The following is a 20,205-nucleotide window of genomic DNA, read 5'->3' as shown; positions in this document are numbered from 1 at the left end:
TTGGGTTCGATCTTGCGGTGTCCTTACCCAGTGACAGAAGGGGCAGCAAGGCACGTATTGTATCATTGCCATCGAGGATAACAAGATGGGGTTTATTTCATATTGCATGAATTTATCTCTCTACATCATGTCATCTTGCTTAAGGCATTACTCTGTTTTTAACTTAATACTCTAGATGCATGCTGGATAGCGGTCGATGAGTGGAGTAATAGTAGTAGATGCAGAATCGTTTCAATCTACTTGTCACGAACGTGATGCCTATATACATGATCATGCCTAGATATTCTCATAATTATGCTCAATTCAATCAATTGCTCAATAGTAATTTGTTCACCCACCGTAGAATACTTATGCTCTTGAGAGAATCCACTAGTGAAACCTATGGCCCCCGGGTCTATTCTCATCATATCAATCTCCATCACTTTTATATTGTTTTGCTATTTACTTTGCTTTTACTTTTTACTTTGCATCTTTATATCAAAAATACCAAAAATATTCTATCTATCAGATCTCACTCTCGTAAGTGACCGTGAAGGGCTTGACAACCCCTAATCGCGTTGGTTGAGAGTAGCTATCTCTTTGTGCAGGTACGAGGGACTTGAGCGTGGGCTCCTACTGGATTGATACATTGGTTCTCAAAAACTGAGGGAAATACTTATGCTACTCTGCCGCATCATCCCTTCCTCTTCGGGGAAAACCAACGCAAGCTCAAGACGTAGCACGTGCTGTGTCAACTACCTCACTCACTAAGTGTGGTGGCTCACTCACTCCCTCTTGGACACTCTCAAGTGTGGGGCTAGTAGTGGTCACACCCATCCTCTCATAGGAAATGCACTCAATGTTAAAAATGGTGGAGTCACTCGTATCACTCATGGTGGGGTGGCTCTCCTCACATGGGAATTGGGGCATCTCTTTATATGTGGGTGTCGGAGAGATGTAGGTGCAAATGTCTCCATGCTCAATCATGTCGTGGTCGTAGCCGTGGATGAAGGCCGAAGATGGCACATCATCACTCTCCTCCAAGACCAAAGATAAGGTCTCATGTGCGGTCTCGTAGCTTGACTCGGAGAATGAGTCATTTTGGGGCACCGTATTCATGTAGTTGAAGAGGTTCATGCTCGTCGCCGTGGTCGAAGGGGATGGCCCTTGCTCGACCTTCTTGTCGCCGTCTTGTTGTTGGAGGCCCATATGATGTGGCACCTCGTAGCTCGTCTCCATGACCAAAGGAATTTCCCATGCTCGGCCATCTTCCTTGAGGGGCTCCCGAAGATGGAAGTGTCGCCCTCACTTGTAGGTGGTCGCCTTGGACTTGATGAAGTCAATGTAGGCGTACTCGTGGGAAGTAGGCGAAGATGTCGTACGTCCAAAGGCGAAGATGCCTTGATAGCACTTAGCGAAGATGCCGAAGTGGTTGTTGTAGCCGTAGCTCCGACTTGGTGGTGCTCGTCTCGCGGTCTTCTCTTATGCTCATGAAGCTTGGACTTGGCGTGAACTAGGGCTTGTTCGGACTTGTACGTTTGCGCTTGTTGAGCATCTTCATGTTGATGATGTCGTTGTCGTGCTTGAGCTCGTAGTAGATGTCGTTCGTCGTCGTTGTGCACATGATGCTTGGAGGTGTCTTGCCCTTCATGACGATGCTGGTGATGGTCGCCATGGAGATGTGGACGTGGATGACTTGCGCTTGTATCTTGTTTGCGCTCCGAAGATGATCGACTTGCTCGCCGCCGCCTTGAGGATGATGAAGGCGAAGAAGACTTGTAGTCGGCCACCAAGTATCGTAGTTGATCCTTTAGCTCGCCCAACTTGGTGTCGATGTATTCCCTTTTCCTTGCTTCGGAGTGGTGTATGTCGATGGCGAGGTTGTCGAGGCGCTCTCGCAAGGTAGATTGTGCGCCTTGCATTTCGTGTTGTAGTCCAAAGATGGACGCTTTGGTGATGTAGTTGTTCACGCCGTCGTTGTTATCGAAGTCCGGAGAGGAAATGCCTTGCCTATCCATCACAAGACTCATGCAAATATGAGTGGAAGAAAGGAAAGAACTAGACCAATGTACCTTATCCAATGTTGAGGATGGATCAATGATCACTCAATAATGTATCAAGGAAATAGCACAATTGGTACCGGATCTTGTCAATTCTCACACCTACACAAATAAGGCTTATGGTGGAGCTCGGTGAGGATAGTGGCACAAAAATTTGATGCAAAATGTTAGCAAGAGTCAATAATGTTGGAAAAGATTCACAAATTCGCAAGTGAAACAAGTAGACCAATAGCAATATGTGGCACACGGAAACACACACACGGATAGATAAATGGGGTCGTGCAACCAAGGAATGAGCACAAAATGTGGAATCCACGGAAAACGATCGTGTTGCACAACTCAAGAGAGACGCTAGCACGATTGATCAATAGGCAGATACGACACTTGTGCACAACCTATAAGATGCAAAATGTATGAGCTTTCTATCCCAAGTATGCTATGTGTATGATGTTCCCGTTGTTCTTCTCAAGATGATCCAAGATGATCGGATATGACAATCTTATGTGCAATGTGGTATGATGCTATGGCACTTGCTTACAAGCTCTCTGCTCTCTTTTCTTTTGCTTAAAAGCTTATTCTTTTTTATGGCCACTATGCGAAATGCACAAACCAAGATAGCAATTGTGTATATGCGGGAACAATCTTGTGACACAAGAGATGATATGATACCAATATGATATGGTATGTATGCAATGGGAGGTGTAGATCACTAATGTGCACAAGTAACATTGCCGGCAATACTCAAATGGCTAGTCTCGATAGGCAAGTGACGCAAAATGGGCTATGCGTTATCAATGCAATTGCAAGGGGGAATGTACAATGGTGTCATCGAGGTTACCGTCCTTGAAGATGATGAGTGGCGGTGTTCTTGATGTAGATACCAAGATGATGGAGACTCGTCCCTAAGTAGCCGAAACACCTTAGGAAACGGTAAAAACCGCGAACTCAAAATCTTAAGGGCAAAAGTCAAATGGTGGTAGCGGAGATGGCAATGTGGAAGTGGTGGTGATGGATGATGAATAAGCAACCGTCCCTAAGTAGCCGAAACACCTTAGGAGACTCAAGTCACCACTCAAACAACCACAAATGCTAAATGGAGCAAATTAGGTTAGGTTGCGGAAGGCTATGGTGGGTTTTGCGGATGATATGGTGGAAGGCCTATACAAAGATGCCAAAATGTGAAAATTTTGATGGAGTCAAATGGTGTTGGATTCTATCTAGATGGATGGGGGATGTCAATAGCTACTCAGCGAGCTAAAGAACGCGAAAATCGGACTCCGGATGTGGAAGTTATATATGGACGAAACGGTGAAGCACTCGCGGCTGTCCTGGGGGGGTCGTGCGCACGGGGGTAGGAGCCCGTGGGCATGGGGTCCCGTGCGCACGGTACAGGTTCGTGGGCACGGGGTGTCCAGAGACTTTTCGGGGGCCCGTGCGCACGGGGTCTGGGGTCCGTGGGCACGGGGTGGACGGAAATTTCGCGATTTCGTGGCGGAAAATGGAGATTGCTTGGGCAAAATTGGGGAGATTTTGGGGATGGATGGTTGGGAAAAGATGGGAGGAAAGCTAGATCCACTTGAAACCAAGCAAATCCATGGATCAAATCCAACAAAACCTCATCAAACCAACAAATCACAAAAAAAATTGGGCTATTTTTTGGTGGGGAATTTTTGAATTTAGGACGAAATCAACAAAACTAGGCTAGAAAACAAAGAGAGGGGCTCCAATTTTGTGAGAAACCATTGCTCATGATACCAAAAATGATGTAGGGTGGAACCCTAAGTGGAGATCTTTCACGAATTGGAGGGGGAATCCCCAAGAACAAGATGAACACAAGAGGGAAAACACTCAATTGACTAGATCCAATCACACATATGCTAGATCCAATCACACAAAGAGAGATACAATGATTCAAAGACAACAAAGGAAAGATACAAGGTACTAGTTCATCCCAATCCTATGAGGAATGAGGTCTTGGTGATCCTATGATGGGGATCTATCCACTAGGGATCTTCTCCATAGGAGGTCTTAATCTATCCACTAGGGATCTTCTCCATAGGAGGTCTTGATCTCCAAGGGAGGTCTCTCTCTCTCTCTCAAGAGGAGGAGTGGTACAAGGAGCAAAGCTCACCTAGATCATGCCATCTCCTTTGCTAACCCTAACAAATGGTCTAGATACGGAATATATAGTCTTGGGGTCGAAGTAGATGAAGAGGGGCTCGGATTGGGGATCACAGCCGTCCATCCTAGGAGGCCCGTGCGCACGGGGTAAGTTGGGCCCGTGCGCGCGGGGGTCACGTGGGCACGGTACAGGCCCATGCGCACGGGGTGCTCCAGTGTCAACTCCCTGGGTAGTCCGTGGGCACGGGGTCTCGGGGGCCTGTGCGCACGGGGTCACCTGGGACTTCCAGTTTTGCTGTTGTTGAACTCCGTCTTGGTCCGCGTGGCCTTGGGGTGGTTCCTCTTCTCCTTGGGGGTGCTCCTGAGCCTCTTGGTGGTGTTCCTCTTCGTACCTAATAATACATAGCGTATTTTGGTGAGGTAGCAACAATGTTCCACTCGTATCCATATGTAAGCTAAGTAGGAAGGAGTTCACCTCGGTTTCCAAAGCACGTGCTCTAGCTCTTGTCATAGGTCCACGTGGGGCTTGATGTCCTTTGAAGGTGTACATGATGATGTCCGTAGGATGCTCCGCATCACTCTACCTTATCGGATTATACAACTGTGATGCCATCTAGGACAATATCTTAAAGTTGAAGAGACACGCAATTGCACAAACCAGGGATTTGTGTGTTATGTGCCTACGTCGCGAAACATTCGCTCAACGTATTACCAGGAAACACCGACGTGCAAGGTGTTAGTGTTTTGTTGAGCTAATATTTTGTATGTTATGATACAGTTGCATCATTTGGTCAAATTAGTATCGCTCGGTGTTGCATTCTTGTTTTGCATGTAGTTGCAGCAAGCTGCGTTTGTTGTGTTTTCTTCATTTGTTACATTTTATAGAAAGCTCAATCCAACAACGGATCTAAAGCTCCAGGTTTCATTTGTTTTGCTTGTAGCCGCCCCGTCTCCAACATATTTTCATACAAATACTCGTTATAGTATAACCTTATAGATGCTCAAAACAACATATGCTAGAAGTATTCAAATACTGATATTTTCTCTATTCAATTTGTTTGTGAAGTTTTCACGAATACTGAAATGAATTTCGAGTTCAGATACACTACGTACATAATCTAGGCGAAGCAACAACAGAGGGCATCCCTCTCCCTCCTACCATGATGTCGCCTCCCATCCCAGGCGAGATCCGGCGGGCGGCCATGAAGCGCCCCGCCATGCTCGCCGTCCCCGCCCTCCTCCTCCTCTCTCTCTCTCCTTCCTCCTCCTTAGGCCGTCCTCCTCCCCTCCGCGCACACCACCGACCCCGACCACCGCCGCCGCCGCCTCCGCCAGTACGTTGCTAATAAAGGCAACCATCTACTATGAACTCTCCTCTATCGCAGACCTTCGCAAGACGATGGTTCGAAACTGTGCCAACAGAAGGGAATTTTAACCATTTGTGTTGGACCATTGTGCATTAGTGTCAGTTAAAATTTAATACTGGTGTTTCATTGATAGGACGGAGTTTTGGTTATTTGAGAGAGAGAAAAGCCAAATGGTCATCCAGCAAGCAGTCGGAAACACGTTGACGGTGCGAACTAAGCATAGCTCAGATGGTTAGATTCCTTGCGGTGGAACCGGCTCATGAGGATTCAAGTCCTAGACTTTGCATTGGTGTTTACATTTTTTAATTCCAGTATTTCCGGTGATGTTTGAGAAGACATTTTCGTTGACTACGAAGGCACATGTGGTGACTCTGTCAATTTCAAGATGTTGTGCCGGTTCTATCTCATAGGGTAGGGTGTGCGTATGTGTGTTCACAAAGATGAATGCATGTCAGTATGCGCGTATATGTGGACATCTGTGTTTGTACTGTGTCAGAAAAATACGACACGCGCAGACGCAGACACTCATACATGCACACATATACTCAATCCCTATGAACGCTCGCACGCCCGCACACCCTACCCATATTAAGCACCTCTAAAAGATATAACCGGCACATCATCTTGAAGTTCACGATTATTTGTTTTCAAACGGGCCAAGTTAACAATTGTTGGGGCTGGTCGACGTGCGGGGTCAGACTATCTGTCACTGTAATTGCCATTCGCCGGTGGCGGCTATGCAGTATGCACTAGCCGCCCCTGCGATCGGTCGCCGAATCTTCTCCCGCGCCCTCGGCCGTCGCCAACATGCGCTAGATACTGTGATGGACTAGGCGAGTCGTCGACTGCATGTGTGGACTACAAGTGCCGGGAGACGAAGAGCGCGTCTGCTATAATCAACGATTTGGTGTCAGTTAAGTACGGGGCACTGTTACCCTACGCTCGGGGCTCAGTTTCTGGACCAAAAACGTGCCCATGCATGCACACGTGGTTGGTTCAAAAAATGCTCCCAAATCTGAACTACTCCACTAATTCAACCTGTCACGCTCGACCCACGACTGTTAATTCGACCCATGTATCCACTGACTAGTGTAGTTACTGTGTCACTTGATATGTATACCCCGCCAGCTCCATCGCTCCCAGCCATCTTCCCCACCACGCACACGCACCGAACCGTAGCCATGGCAGCGTCCAAGCTTACCCCCACATTGCCTGTCTCTTCCCTTGCCCTCGCTGCCTCCCGCTCGCCCGGCCAGCTGCGCTCCCCGGCCCTTCGCCCGCCGGCGACGGCGGGAGCTGACACGGGCTTGAGCTGGACTTCATCAAAGGGCTTTGGCCGCGGCACGACCGTGGCATGCGCTACTGCGGTTCACGGGCAGGACACCACTATCCATGTCCACGGTATAAAGTGTACTGTTTACGTAGCAGTTTTTAGGACGTTAATTTAAAAAAATGTGTTATTTTGTCGCACAAAAAAATAAAATCAAAGTTGTTATTATACGTACACCCACTTCAGTAGTAAATTCGAAAAATAAATACTACTACTGTCTCCGTTCCAAAATATGTGACGTTTTGGTAGGCTAAACATCATATATTTTGGAACGGATGTAGTAGAAAAAAAACTAAAATTTTGGGGTATCAAACTTGACCAGCCATTCTATTCACGTGTGAAGTTTTGTGGAGGAATGCCACCTGAGGTATTCAATAGTGAAGAAAACGAAATCCGACCTTGCTATTTATTCAGACATTGTTTTTCAATATAGTTCCGATTTGTCACCTTTGCTTAAAATATCACGGATGTCATTTCTTTGTCAAAATCCATACACAAGTATACCACTCGACCGCATATGTTAAAAAAATCCGGTTTTTTTATTTCTTTTCTTAGCATTTTTTTAATTTACTATTTGTAAGGGGTTTCCATGGAACCGACATTTTCATCAAATCCGCGTCTAGTACTACTAGGCATACTTTATTTGATGCAAAAAAAAAATCTTGAAACCAGCTGGATTTCAACCCATGAGAAGTTAATTTTTCACATTTGGAAATATCATCCATTCTCAGAAGCTCGGCTCGATCACCTCCATAAAATGGGGAAGTTCATTTCAATTTTCGTAAGCTCAGCTAAATATACAGTGAACGTTCATTGCTTTTCTGTTCTCATAATTGCAAAAATTTATGGCTAATCCTATATCCTATATACCTAAGAGAGTCATCCCCACTAACTTATTTATCTCAATATGCAAGCATGCCACCTCACTATGTAATTATGAATGAGATAAGGCCCACTTCAACATGCAATCATGCATTTGAAAAAAACCACCACATCATTCAACCATAAATGGGGCAATGTTTTTCATTCAATTATTCTAATTATATTCAATAAATATTTACACCTATACATTATCAAATATAATAAGTCATATGTATTTTGAATTTTGGTTCTCATGTTATCGACCAAATTTTCATCAATCAATTCCCGCAACAATGTGTGGCGTATCCTCTAGTTATGTGAATGTTTATTTCAATGAGAAAAATGGATACTTACATTAATTATGAGTATGCCCCATATATCCATGTCATGGACACGTTCTTCATGGGACATGGAATTGTTTTTCTGTGTATGTGCGACGCAACAAACTATTTATCCACTACGTGCACCTATATGGATCTCATATGAGGTTTTTGTATGAATGTTGATGATGTTCTACTTTTAAAAATGGGATAAGACATGTTTATTTTGCTTGGGGGGATTGTGCGCTATTTCTAATATTGTGGCTGAAACTGTTGTATAGGAAGCAGGTGGAAACCGGCTGTCTGTGTGGTCCTGGTGGAGCTCTTCAACACAGGAACTATACTGTTGGGCAAGGTAGCAGTTGATGGCGGCATGTTTGTATTCTCATTGCTCTGTTATAGAAGCATTCTAGGTGTCATCTTCATCTTGCCATTTGCCCTACTCCTTGAAAGGTCAATAATTTTGTTTCTCCTTAATTTTGTTAACAAAACACATTATTATCATGGAAACTACTACTATAAGTTTAACCGCTGGCTCAAGAATATGTATGACAAATCTGCAGAGGGAAGTGGAAAGAATTGGATATGAAGGCTCTTGTATGGCTCTTCATCAATGCTTTTATCGGGTATATATGCTTGATGAATTATCATATATATGTTTGCACTAACATAAAACAATTAGTTTTGTGCTTATTTTGTTTTTATCTGGTAAGCTCAATATTTTGTTCAATGCATATATGTGTATCTTGTCATATGTTCCCATTAGAATTAATCAGCCTAATTGGAGATGTGGTCATACGTAGGTTTGAACATGATCAAGCATACATTAGCCAACTAATTCAGTTGGTCAGAAGATGAACAAGCATACATTAGCCAACTAATTCAATCAACTCATTGGTTCACTGTGAAAAATTAAACTCAACCCAACTAATCTCCAACCCCCATATGCTAACACTTTTTCTAAATCGTCCTTGAAACAAATGGAAAATTTTGTACCATATTCTTCGAATATCTTATGCTTTTTTTATTTTTTCCGTAGCCACAAAAAAAATTAACAGGTTGATGCAGAACTTTGGTTTATTCAATTTCATAATCTATTATATAGATCAAATGTTAAGTTTGATATTGTTGCTTTTTGTTTGAGTGTATGATTAATGAATATGGTACATTGATACTGACAGTGATATCCTTACATTGTACAGATACTCATTACCTATGGCCTTGTATTACTATGGGCTACATGACACAAGTGCCTCCTATGGTGTGATCTTCTCAAGTTTGACTCCGCTCTTCACTTTTGTCCTGTCAATACTACTTGGGTAATAAACAATTCTTTCCTCCACCTAGAACACCATAACTCATTTCCTCCAATGTAGGACACTACGAGTAGGGGGTGCTTGCCTCCCCTTATCCCGCTTTCATATGTTAATTAGTTACAGTTGCTAGTAACTTTGTCCTTGGAATAAACAACTTAGTTACTTACCTTAATTACTAGATATTAAAAAAATGCAAATCTCAAAATATATTTTGCAGTATGGAGAGCTTGCGCCTCAAATCCAAAGAGGGTAGTGCGAAGGTGGTTGGTGCATTGTTATGTTTTGGTGGGGCATTGTTGATTAGCCTGTACAATGGAAAGGAATTGCATCTTTGGTCCCCAGTTATAAAAGGTATCACTAAGAGTTCTAATGGAGTAGTCGGAGGACACCATCATGTGAGGGGCACCTTGCTTTTGTTGGGTGATTGCATATGTTATGCATTTTGGTACCCCATACAGGTATGTCCAATTCTGATGCAGTGTATTCGTACTAAGGCTTGTATCTATGATTTCCCATAATAGGCATAGCATGATTTGAAAAGAAAATTATCCTTGTTCTTGACTCGTAACAATGAAGGGTTTCTTATAATGCAGGTGAAAGTTCTAAAGGTGTACCCATGGAAACATTGGTCATCAGTGTTGACATGTGTTCTAGGTGGTTTGCAAACATGTGTCATAGGAATATTTTTGAGAAGGGACAAACTTGCTTGGCAAGTAGGATGGAACATTCAGCTATTAACAATTGTCTACTCTGTAAGTCTTTTCGAGAATGTGTTCAACTTAGAAATACCTTGCTATTGTCTGAATTTTCATTAGTTTGTCAAATCTAATTGATATTTCCACTATATGTATAAGCTAATCTTTGTTTACCAAGCAAATCTCAAGCAACCTGAGCAAGGTTGGTTTTGATTGTAGATATAGGAGAAATTGTAAGGAAAAGATTGGCTAGACATTATTTTGTGACATATCCAACATTTATTCTAGCTACCAGAATCATGGCCTCTTTGATTCGCAGGATTCTAAAAAATGTGGGAATAGGAAAACAAAGTATTGGAACGTCATGCTCATCTCAATACCATAGGGATATGATTTGTTTTATTTCATCATAAAAAAACAAAGGATTCATTCAAAGCGGTTTGAGTGAATGTTAGAAATCCTATGGAAAGTAGTACAAGGAAATCCTTAAGAAAAATTTCTTATAGGATTCAATTCTATGAATCAAACAACCAACATAGGAAAAACTCCTAAGGATTCCAATCCTCCAAAATTCCTATGAAAATACTTTAAATCAAAGGAGCCCAATGGGCATATCATTGTTAATAGTTAAATGTTAAATTAGTTCAAAAAATTTAGGACTTGTTTACGAGGACTTCCTATATGGTTCGAGATCAAACTTCTTCGTGATTTTGAATATTAAAAGCATTTGTTTCTATATACTTTTATTAACTTGATAGTTAAAAGACAATACGCAATAATGTGTCACATACTTGATTTTGTACGTAGGCTGCACTTGGCACAGCCGCCAAGTATTGGTTAAATCTATACGCTGTGGAAAAGCGGGGCCCTGTTTTCCCACCGATGTTCAGCACATTATCGATTGTCTTCACCATGGTTCTTGGGGCATTATTACTAGGAGAAAGCATCACGGTTGGGAGGTACGTGTATTTTGGTCTAGTATTCAGACTCATATCCAAAGATGTTGTTTTTCTTATATGCATGTATGTTTGAGAAAAAATAGTGGCAGGGGGAATGGCCCCAGCACGGCCCCTTGCTCCATCCCTATGTATAATTGATGAGTTGTGTAATTGTAGTGACCCTTGTAGCCATCTAGTGGTTTGGAACAGAGATATTGAAAAAAATGTACCTCAATGAACAATGTTGCTTAACTAATGTTGTCATTTAGTTTTACATTTTCATTAGAATTGCATCAAATATCATAGCTTGACTGTTTCTTGTTGTAGTGCTTACATTTATGTACTCTTTTATTCCATAAGTGATACATTTTACTGTTATATGGCAGCTTGTTGGGTAGTGCATTGGTTTTTAGTGGTTTATATACGTACCTCTATGGAAAGGCCAAAGAACTCCACGCGAAGACGACATCAAGTTCAAGCAATGAAAAGCTACAGGGGCAACCTACCCATGACTCAAAGTGTGAGGATCCAATATTTGGTCCTTGATTTTGCGGCAACTAGTCTCGAGTGAACTTTGTCTTAGTAGATGACACCCACTATAGTTAACATGTGAGGTTGTAAACTAAAATGATTTGACCAATCCGAAGAATTGTCATGGTGCATTAATGTTTTTCACTGGGTATATGTCTTATCAGATTATACAATTGTGATGCCATCTAGGACAACATCTTCAACTTGACAACACACGCAATTTCACAAACTGGTGATTTGGGTGTTATGTGTCTACATGATGAAATGTTCGCTCAATGTATTAGCAGGACACACCGACGTGCAAGGTGTTAGTGTTTTGTTGAGCTAATATCTTGTATGTTGTGATACAGTGACATTATTAGGTGAAAGTTTTATCTGGAGGTACTGCCTTCTTGTCTTGCATGTTGTAGCAAGCTGCATTTGTTATTGTGCTTTCTTCATTTCTTGCATTTGATAGAAAACTCGGTCCAACAAGGGATGAAAACCTCCTACGTTTCATTTGTTTTGCTTGCAAAAGGCGTGCCCAAATGCCTCATTGGATGCCCAATGCCTAAGCATCTGCAACAGATTTTTCAAACAAGTGCTCGTAAGAGTATAACCTTATAGATGTTCAAAACAACATATGCAAGAAGCATATCCTTCAAGTTTATGCCTGGCTCTCCAAGCAAACGCTGAGGCCATCTTGAGATTTGAAGTCGCTGGCCGGTGGGCCTTTGGTTGTGCGACCCCACAAGCGCAGTTGTCTGATTTTTTTCTATGCATTAGTTGTTGTTTTAGATTCATGCACAAGCTGCTTGGCTAGCAATGCCACTGTGTGTGGTCCTGCGTCACTGCGTGGTAGCTCTTTGGTGGTGGGCATGGTTGTTTCTTCGGCCAGCTTGGTTAGTCCTCATGACTAACATTAACAATCTGCCATGTACCACTATATAATTCACATGAACGTTTCTCAACAAAATTAATAATAGAGATGGAAATACACCCAAGATGATTTGTTTCGGAGTCCACATTTTTTTCTAAAAAAGATCCACACTAATTCATTGATACTGTATATTCCTTTCGTCCCAAAATAAGTGTCGCTGATTTAGTGCAACTTTGTACGAAGGGAGTACTATTTCTTATTCCGTGGTCATGAAGGAGTCTCTTACCCGGAAACTCCTATTTGATGTAGTTGATCAAGTGCAGAGGAAAGATATGTTGCAGGTCGGCCCATTTCATCCATTTTTTTTCTTTTACGTTCATTTGTTTTTCACCTGTTCTTCTGTTTTTGTCCAGCTTTAACTTATTCTGGTTTCTTTTTTTCCTTCTTTTTTTCCTTTTTGATTTTTTTCTTTTCTCTTTTATTATCTCTATTAATAAATGTATTTGTCTATACACCAATATTTTCAAATACACATTAAATATTTTTTAAGACATGGTGATTTTTAATACACGATGTATAATTTTCAGACACACATTCACTGTAAAATTCAAGGTGAGCATTTCTTACATGCACCATAAACATTGTTCAGCAAAAAGCACACAACAAATACATTCTTAAATACACAACATACATTTTAAAATATGTGGCAAATGTGTGGTGAATATTTTTAACATACATGATAAATATTTTTTAAACAGGATTGAACACTTTTACATGTATGTTTATATGTACTTTATATATATATATATATATTAATAGTCCTTTTAGCATGCCAATTGAAATACTTTTCCAAAAAAAATTAGGACGTTACTGGCAGCCCTATCATGTGTGGTTTCCCTCCTATTTGCCGCACTTGCACACATCCACTAGCCATTTTGTGGTCTACACGATGGTAATAAAAGAACGGAACTGGTAAGTCTCAGTCGTCTGAGGCTTACCAAGTCTCAGTCGATGCTATATTTGTGAGATCTTACATGAAGATTCATGCAAAATTTTGTTTTTATTTTCTTTCTTTTTTATATGTTATGTCACTTTACTAAGACTTGATTAATTCTTAGTTGATTAAGATTTAGCCATATCCATAAAGAACCACATGTGTGCGCAACAAACATAATTATTCTTGCGCATTAATGCACCCTATATAAAAGACGTTTTCGTCAACTACGAAGGCATTTATGGTGACTTTGTCAATCTTTTGATGTTGTGCCGGCTTAGTATCTTGAAAGTGATCATACTGGTAGGGTGTGAGTGTGTGCGTTCATAGGGAAGAATGTATGTCAGTATGTGCGTATATGTGGATATCTCTGTTTACGCTCATACAAATGCACATACACTCATCTCTATGAATGCACACAGACGCACATCATATCCCTATAATTACCTCCGAGAACAATTATTTGTTTTCGAACAGGCTAAGTAAACAATTATTGGGGATGGTCGACGTGCGGGCTGAGAGTATCTGTCACTGTAATTGACATTCGCCGGTGGCCACAATGCACTAGCTGCCCCTGCGATCGGTTGCCGAATCTTCTCCCCCGCCCTCCCGCCCGTCGCTAGCTACTGTGATGCACTAGGCTAGTCACCGACTGCATGCGTGGACTACATCTACAAGTGCCGGGAGACGGAGAGCGCGCCTGTTATGATCAACGATTTGGTGTCAATTAAGCACGGGACACTGTTACCCTACGTTCGGGGCTCGGTTTCTGACGAAAGACGTGCCCATGCATGCACATGCGGTTCACAAAATGGTCCCAAACCTGAACTACTAATTCAGGCAGCGTGTCACGTTCAACACATGACTGTTAATTCGACCCATGTATCCACTAACTAGTATAATTACTATGTAACTTGGTATGTATACCCTGCCAGCTCCATCCCATCTAGCTGGTCACAAGCCTGTGAGCGGAGCGGGTAGTGGGGGTCAGATCAAGATAACTCCATGGTCGGCTACGGCCGGCCGCGATGGCGACCACCCTCGAGGGCGCCAATTTTCTTCTTGGAGACGTCGCCTGGCCGGGTCTGCCCTACCTCTTCCACCACACTGCCACTTGGGTCAAAACCCTAACTGCGATGGGCAGCGATGGCGCTCTGGGCGCCATGTCTTTCTTGAAAGGCATCATTGTGAGAGCATTGTGGTGGTGGGCATCGTGTGGGCTCGTTAGCAGCTGTAGATTGTGTGTCCTTCTCCCTCGAGTGGCATCTGCTTCGGGGGAAACCCGATCTAGGGTCCCCTGGATCGGATGATGACGGGGATTTCAGTATCGTTCTCCCTCTTGAAGGCATTGTTTTGGAAAGGGTACTGACTGAAGTGGGGCCAATAGGTGAGCGGTGCTCTATCTACCGCATCGAAGACGATGGCGATGGCGTGCCGAAGTGCAGTCTCCGTGTTGGATGCGGGTTGATGGACAAGCGCATGCTGGTGGCGCTGTTTAGCGTTGTGGCGGCGCCGAGGCAATTTGGCCTGACAAGGTTAATGCGTTGATCACTCCACATGGCAGTTTATCAGGAACTTAATTTAAAAGTTATTTTTTGAAAGGAATGTTAATTTAAAAGTTGTTATTCTACGCACACCCACTTTAATTGTAAATTCGAAAAGAAATATTAGAAACAAATCTGGAATTTTGGGTATGAAACTTGACCGCCATTCTATCATGTGTGAAGTTTTTTTAGGAAATGACACCTAAGGTATCCACAGTGAAGAAAATGCAATCTGACATTGCTATTCATTCAAACAGTGTTTTCAAATATAGTTTTGATTTGCCATTTTTTCCCAGAATACCATGGATGTCGTTTCTACGTGAAACTTCATACACGAGTATATACCATTCGACCACATATGTTACAAAAAAATCACATTTTTTTCCTAGCGTTTTTTTTAATTTACTATTCACAAAGGGTCTCCGTGGAAGCGGCATGTTCACCAAATCCGCATCAAATATTACTAGCATATTGTGTTTGGTGCAAAGGGTTTTTTTTTTGCTTGAAAGCAGCCGTGGATTTCTGCCCTTGAGAAGTTAATTCTCACATTTGAAAATATCATCCATTCTTAGAAGCTCAGCTCGTTCACCTAAATAAAGTGGGAAAGTTCATTGCAATTTCTGCAAGCTCAACTAAATATACAGTGGAAAGTTGATTGCTTTTTTTGCTCATATTTGCAAAAGTTTATGGCTAATTATGTGAATGCTTATTTAAATGGAAAAAAATTGATACTTAGATTACGAGTATGCCCCAATGTATCCATGTAACAGACACATACTTCATGGGATATAAGAATTTTTCTTTTTCCGTGCATCACAACAAAGTATTTATCCACTACGTGCATCTATATGGATCTCATACATGGTTTTTGTCTGATTGTTGTTGACGATGTTCTACATTTTAAACTGCGATAAAACACATTTGTTTTGCTGGGGGGGGGGGGGGGGGGGGGGGGATGTGCACTACTTCTAATATTGTGACTGAAACTGCTACATAGGAAGCAGGTGGAAACCAACTGTCTGGTGTGGTGGTCCTTGTGGAGTTCTTCAACACAGGAACTATACTATTAGGCAAGGTAGCATTTGATGGCGACATGTTTGTATTCTCATTGCTCTATTAAGCATTGTAGGTGTCATTTTCATCTTGCCATTTGCCCTACTCCTCGAAAGGTCATAAATTTTAACCATTGATTCAAGAATATGTATGACAAATCCGCAGAGGGAAGTGGAAAGGATCGGATACAAAGGCTCTTGCATGGCTCTTCATCAATGCTTTTGTTGGGTATATATGCTCGATGAACTATCCTATATATGTTCACATCAAAATCAATGAGTTGAATTAGTACTACCATGGACACTACAACTAGGGGGCGCTCCCCCCCCCTCCGGCTTTCCTCTACTAATTAATTACAATTACTAGTAACTTCGTCCTTGTGCGGTGATTTCGTTCTAAGGCTTTCATCTTTGATTTCCCCTAATAGGCATAACATGATTTGAATTATTTTTTATCCTTGTTCTTGACCGGTAACAATGAAGTGTTTCTAATAATGCAGGCGAAAGTTTTAAAGGTGTATCCATGGGAACATTGGCCATCAGTGTTGACCTGTGTTCTTGGTGATTTGCAAACATGAGCCATAGGAATATTTTTATGAAGGGACAAACTTGCCTGGCAAGTAGGATGGAACATTCAACTATTAACAATTGTCCACTCAGCAAGTCTTTTCCAGAATGTGTTCAATTCTAGAAAACCTTTACTATTGCCTAAATTTTCACTACTTTTGTCAAATCTAATTAATAATCCACTATATGTATAAGTTAATCTTAGTTTACTGAGAAAAAATCAAGCAACCCAAGCAAGATAGGTTCTGATTGTAGATACAAGAGAACTTGTAAGGAAAATATTGGTTAGAGATTATTTTGTGGTGTATTCAACCTTTATTCTATATACCAGAATTAGGGCCTATTTGATTTGCACGATTCTAAGAACATGGGAATAGGAAAAACATAGTATTGGAATGTCATGCTCATCTCAATCCTATAGGATTTTGGTTTAATTGCATCAGAGGAAAAACAAAGTATTTTTTCAAACAGGTTTGAGTGGATGCCAGAAATCCTACGGGAAGTTGTACAAAGAAGTCCTTATGAGAAAATCCTATAGGATTCAATCCTATGAATCAACAACCAACATAGGAAAAATTCCTGAGGATTCTAATCCTCCAACATTCCTATGAAAATCCTTTGAATCAAAGGGTCCCAATGGGCATATCATTGTTAAAAGTTAAATGTTAACTAAGTTCAAAATTGTAAAAACTTGCTTACGAGGACTTCCTATATGGTTTGAGATCCAACTCCTTCACGATGTTGAATATTAAAAGCATGTGTTTCTATATTTTTTATTAACTTGGTAGTTAAAAACTATAGGAAATAATGTGGCACATACTTGGTTTTGAACAATTGTTGGACTTAGCACAACCGGTAAGTATTGGTTGAATATATATATATATATATATATATATATATATATATATATATATATATATATGTATGTATGTATGTATATATATATATATGTTGTGGAAAAGTGGGGCCCCGTATTTCCACCAATGTTCAACACATTATCGATTGTCTTCACCATGGTTCATTGGGCATTATTACTAGGAGAAAGCGTCACGTTGGGAGGTATGTGTATCTTGATCTAGTATTCGGACTCATATTCAAGTATTTTTGTTTTCTTGTATGTATGTATGTATTACAATTGGACATAATGTCTCTGTTCCTGGGGTGTGTGTATTCTCAATGTAGCTACCATTATCTAACAAAATTACACAAAATTGTAAAGTGTGACTTGAAGACAAAATAGCCTAGGGAGAACTCAAAGTGCCTTTATTTAATTTCAAGAAAATGGTGTTTAAATATATTTGTGCTTATCATGATGTATGTATAATCAGGGATAGAGCTAGGAATGTTATACATGGGGCAAACACAAGTTTTTAGACTATTTTGAGCTACTAAAGAGGAGGTTGTTTGAGAAAATAATCACATGGGGGAGGCATGGCCCCAACACACCCCTAGCTTAGTCCCTGTGTATAATTGATGAGTTGTGTAAATGTAGTGACCCCTATAGAACAATGTAGCCTAACGAATGTTGTGATTTAGTTTTACATTTTTCACTAAATTACATCAAATGTCATAGCTTGACAGTTGCTTGCTTTAACGTTTATACTATATACTATTTATTCCAGAATTGATACATTTTACTGTTATATGGTAGCTTGTTGGGTAGTGCATTGGTTTTCAGTGGTTTGTGTATGTACCTCTATGGAAAGGCCAAATAACTCCGCACGAAGACGACATCATATTCAAGCAACGAAAAGTTTCAGGTGCAACCTACCCAGACTCAAAGTGTGAGGACCCAAGATTTGGTCCTTGATTTTGGGGAAGCTAGTGTCAAGTGAGCTCTGTATTAGCAGCTGACACCAATTGTGGTTAACATGTGAGATAGTAAACAAAAACGGTTTGACCAATCCTAAGATATGTCGTGATGCATTAATGTTTTCATGTGAAGTAAACCACTAGTTTACAGGGTATCTATCTTATTGGATTATACAATTGTGATGCCATCTAGGACAATATCTTCAACTTGACAACACACGCAATTGCACAAACTAGTGATTTGGGTGTTATGTGTCTACATCACGAAACATTTGCTCAATGTATTAGCAGGACAGACATGCGAGCAAGGTGTTAGTGTTTTGTTGGACAATTTGTTTGTATGTTGTGATATAATAACATTATTGTTAGTATCTCCCGGGGTTGCATTCTTCTTATTTAAGAGCATCTCCAATAGCCGTGCTAGAAATTTTGGGTTTTTTTGCGTGCACACAACCGCTCCGGAAGCTCCAGCGGAGGCGCAATAACCGTGCGCGTGGCATAAAGAGTTCAGCGCGCAGTCCGAAATGCCATCGCGCGTCGTTTATTTGCTGCGTCCGCTACCGCGCCCCGCACACTCGAGCGGCCGCTCGCGACTTCCACCTACCGCGACCCAGGCGCTGGCGCCGCCGCCTGCACCACCCCATTTGTTCCGGTGACCACTCCAGCACTTCCCCGGCCTATCCCCGCGTCGCCGCTGCTTCCTCCGTCTCCCTCCAGTCGCCGCCGTCCCTCGCGCGTGCCATTCCTTCTACGAATAGCACCGGCCGCCCACTTCCGCTCAACGCCTACAAGGTGTTCGGCAAAACGCTGGCAAGGTATGCATTGCTTCAAATTCACATTTTTTACATGAATTTGGTGCATGTTGTTTGTAGTTTTTGTAGCCTAGTTTAAATTGAACATTGTAGATGAGTTCGTCATATGATTCTTCCGAAGAAGAATTTAATATTAAAGAGGAGGAGGATCTTGCAATGATCCTAACTATGCACATCAATAAAAAACCGAAGCACGGTGGTTCGGTTATGGGTTGGCAGAAAATTTGGAGGGATAGGATCGATGCCCACAACAGATTGATGAGGCACTATTTTATGGATAATCCCGTGTACCCCGAGTCGTACTTCTGGCGCCAGTTTAGGATGAGCACCGAATTGTTCAGGCGCATTGTAGAGAAACTACCGAGCCATGATAGGTTTTCTCAGCAAAGGAGGAATGCCGCCGGAGAGCTCTGGCATATCACCTTTCAGAAGGTGACAGCCGCTTTGCATATGTTGGCATACGGTATTCCGATTGATCTAGTTGATGACCACTTGGCCATGGGTGAGAGTCAAGCCATCATGTGTGTCAAGTGCTTCGCAATCGTAATTGTGCAAGTGTTTGGCCCAGAGTATTTGAGATCTCCCAATGCTAAAGACGCCGCAAGGCTTTTGGAGATGAACAAAGCTCGCGGGTTCCCAGGTATGCTTGGCTCAATGGATTGCATGCATTAGAGTTGGAAGAACTTTTCCAAGGCATGGCATGGGCAATTTCACGGCAAAAAAAAGGGTTTCACTATAATCCTTGAAGCGGTGGCCGATCAAGAGACTTGGATTTGGCATTTTTTTTGAAATGCCTGGATCTTTGAATGACACCAACGTTGTTAATCAGTCACCATTGATGAATAAGATTGCAAATGGTGAACTGCCACCGGTGCAGTTTGTAGCAAACGGCCATACATACAACTATGACTACTATCTTGCGGATGGCATCTACCCAAAGTGGCAAACATTTGTGAAGCCGTTGAAAAAACCGGAAGGTAAGAAAAATCTTGTTTGCCACAATGCTCAGGCGGCAGCTAGAAAAGATGTGAAAAGAGCTTTTGGATT

General features: G+C 41.8%; 1 protein-coding gene across 1 annotated transcript; it reads left to right on the top strand.

The window, feature by feature from the left end:
- The first annotated feature begins 6,648 nt into the window (after window positions 1-6,648).
- LOC125534457 (WAT1-related protein At5g64700-like) lies at window positions 6,649-11,653 on the top strand. The gene is made up of 8 exons (XM_048697678.1): window positions 6,649-6,928; window positions 8,320-8,491; window positions 8,602-8,664; window positions 9,241-9,357; window positions 9,572-9,812; window positions 9,948-10,106; window positions 10,857-11,008; window positions 11,374-11,653. Exons 1-8 carry the CDS (start codon window positions 6,709-6,711, stop codon window positions 11,531-11,533), a joined length of 1,284 nt encoding a protein of 427 aa, XP_048553635.1. The 5' UTR covers window positions 6,649-6,708; the 3' UTR covers window positions 11,534-11,653.
- Window positions 11,654-20,205: the final 8,552 nt, after the last annotated feature.

Source organism: Triticum urartu, chromosome 2 (assembly GCF_003073215.2).
Source record: "Triticum urartu cultivar G1812 chromosome 2, Tu2.1, whole genome shotgun sequence".
In the NCBI taxonomy this organism is placed as follows: domain Eukaryota; kingdom Viridiplantae; phylum Streptophyta; class Magnoliopsida; order Poales; family Poaceae; genus Triticum; species Triticum urartu.
This window is presented reverse-complemented; position numbering and strand designations above follow the sequence as displayed.

Bases quoted from the DNA above. Each gene is read 5' to 3' on its own strand.
- LOC125534457 (XM_048697678.1), top strand. From the start codon at position 6,709: ATGGCAGCGTCCAAGCTTACCCCCACATTGCCTGTCTCTTCCCTTGCC. The intron at 8,492-8,601 runs GTCAATAATTTT...ACAAATCTGCAG, and splicing joins TTTGCCCTACTCCTTGAAAG to AGGGAAGTGGAAAGAATTGG. The intron at 8,665-9,240 runs GTATATATGCTT...TACATTGTACAG, and splicing joins TTCATCAATGCTTTTATCGG to ATACTCATTACCTATGGCCT.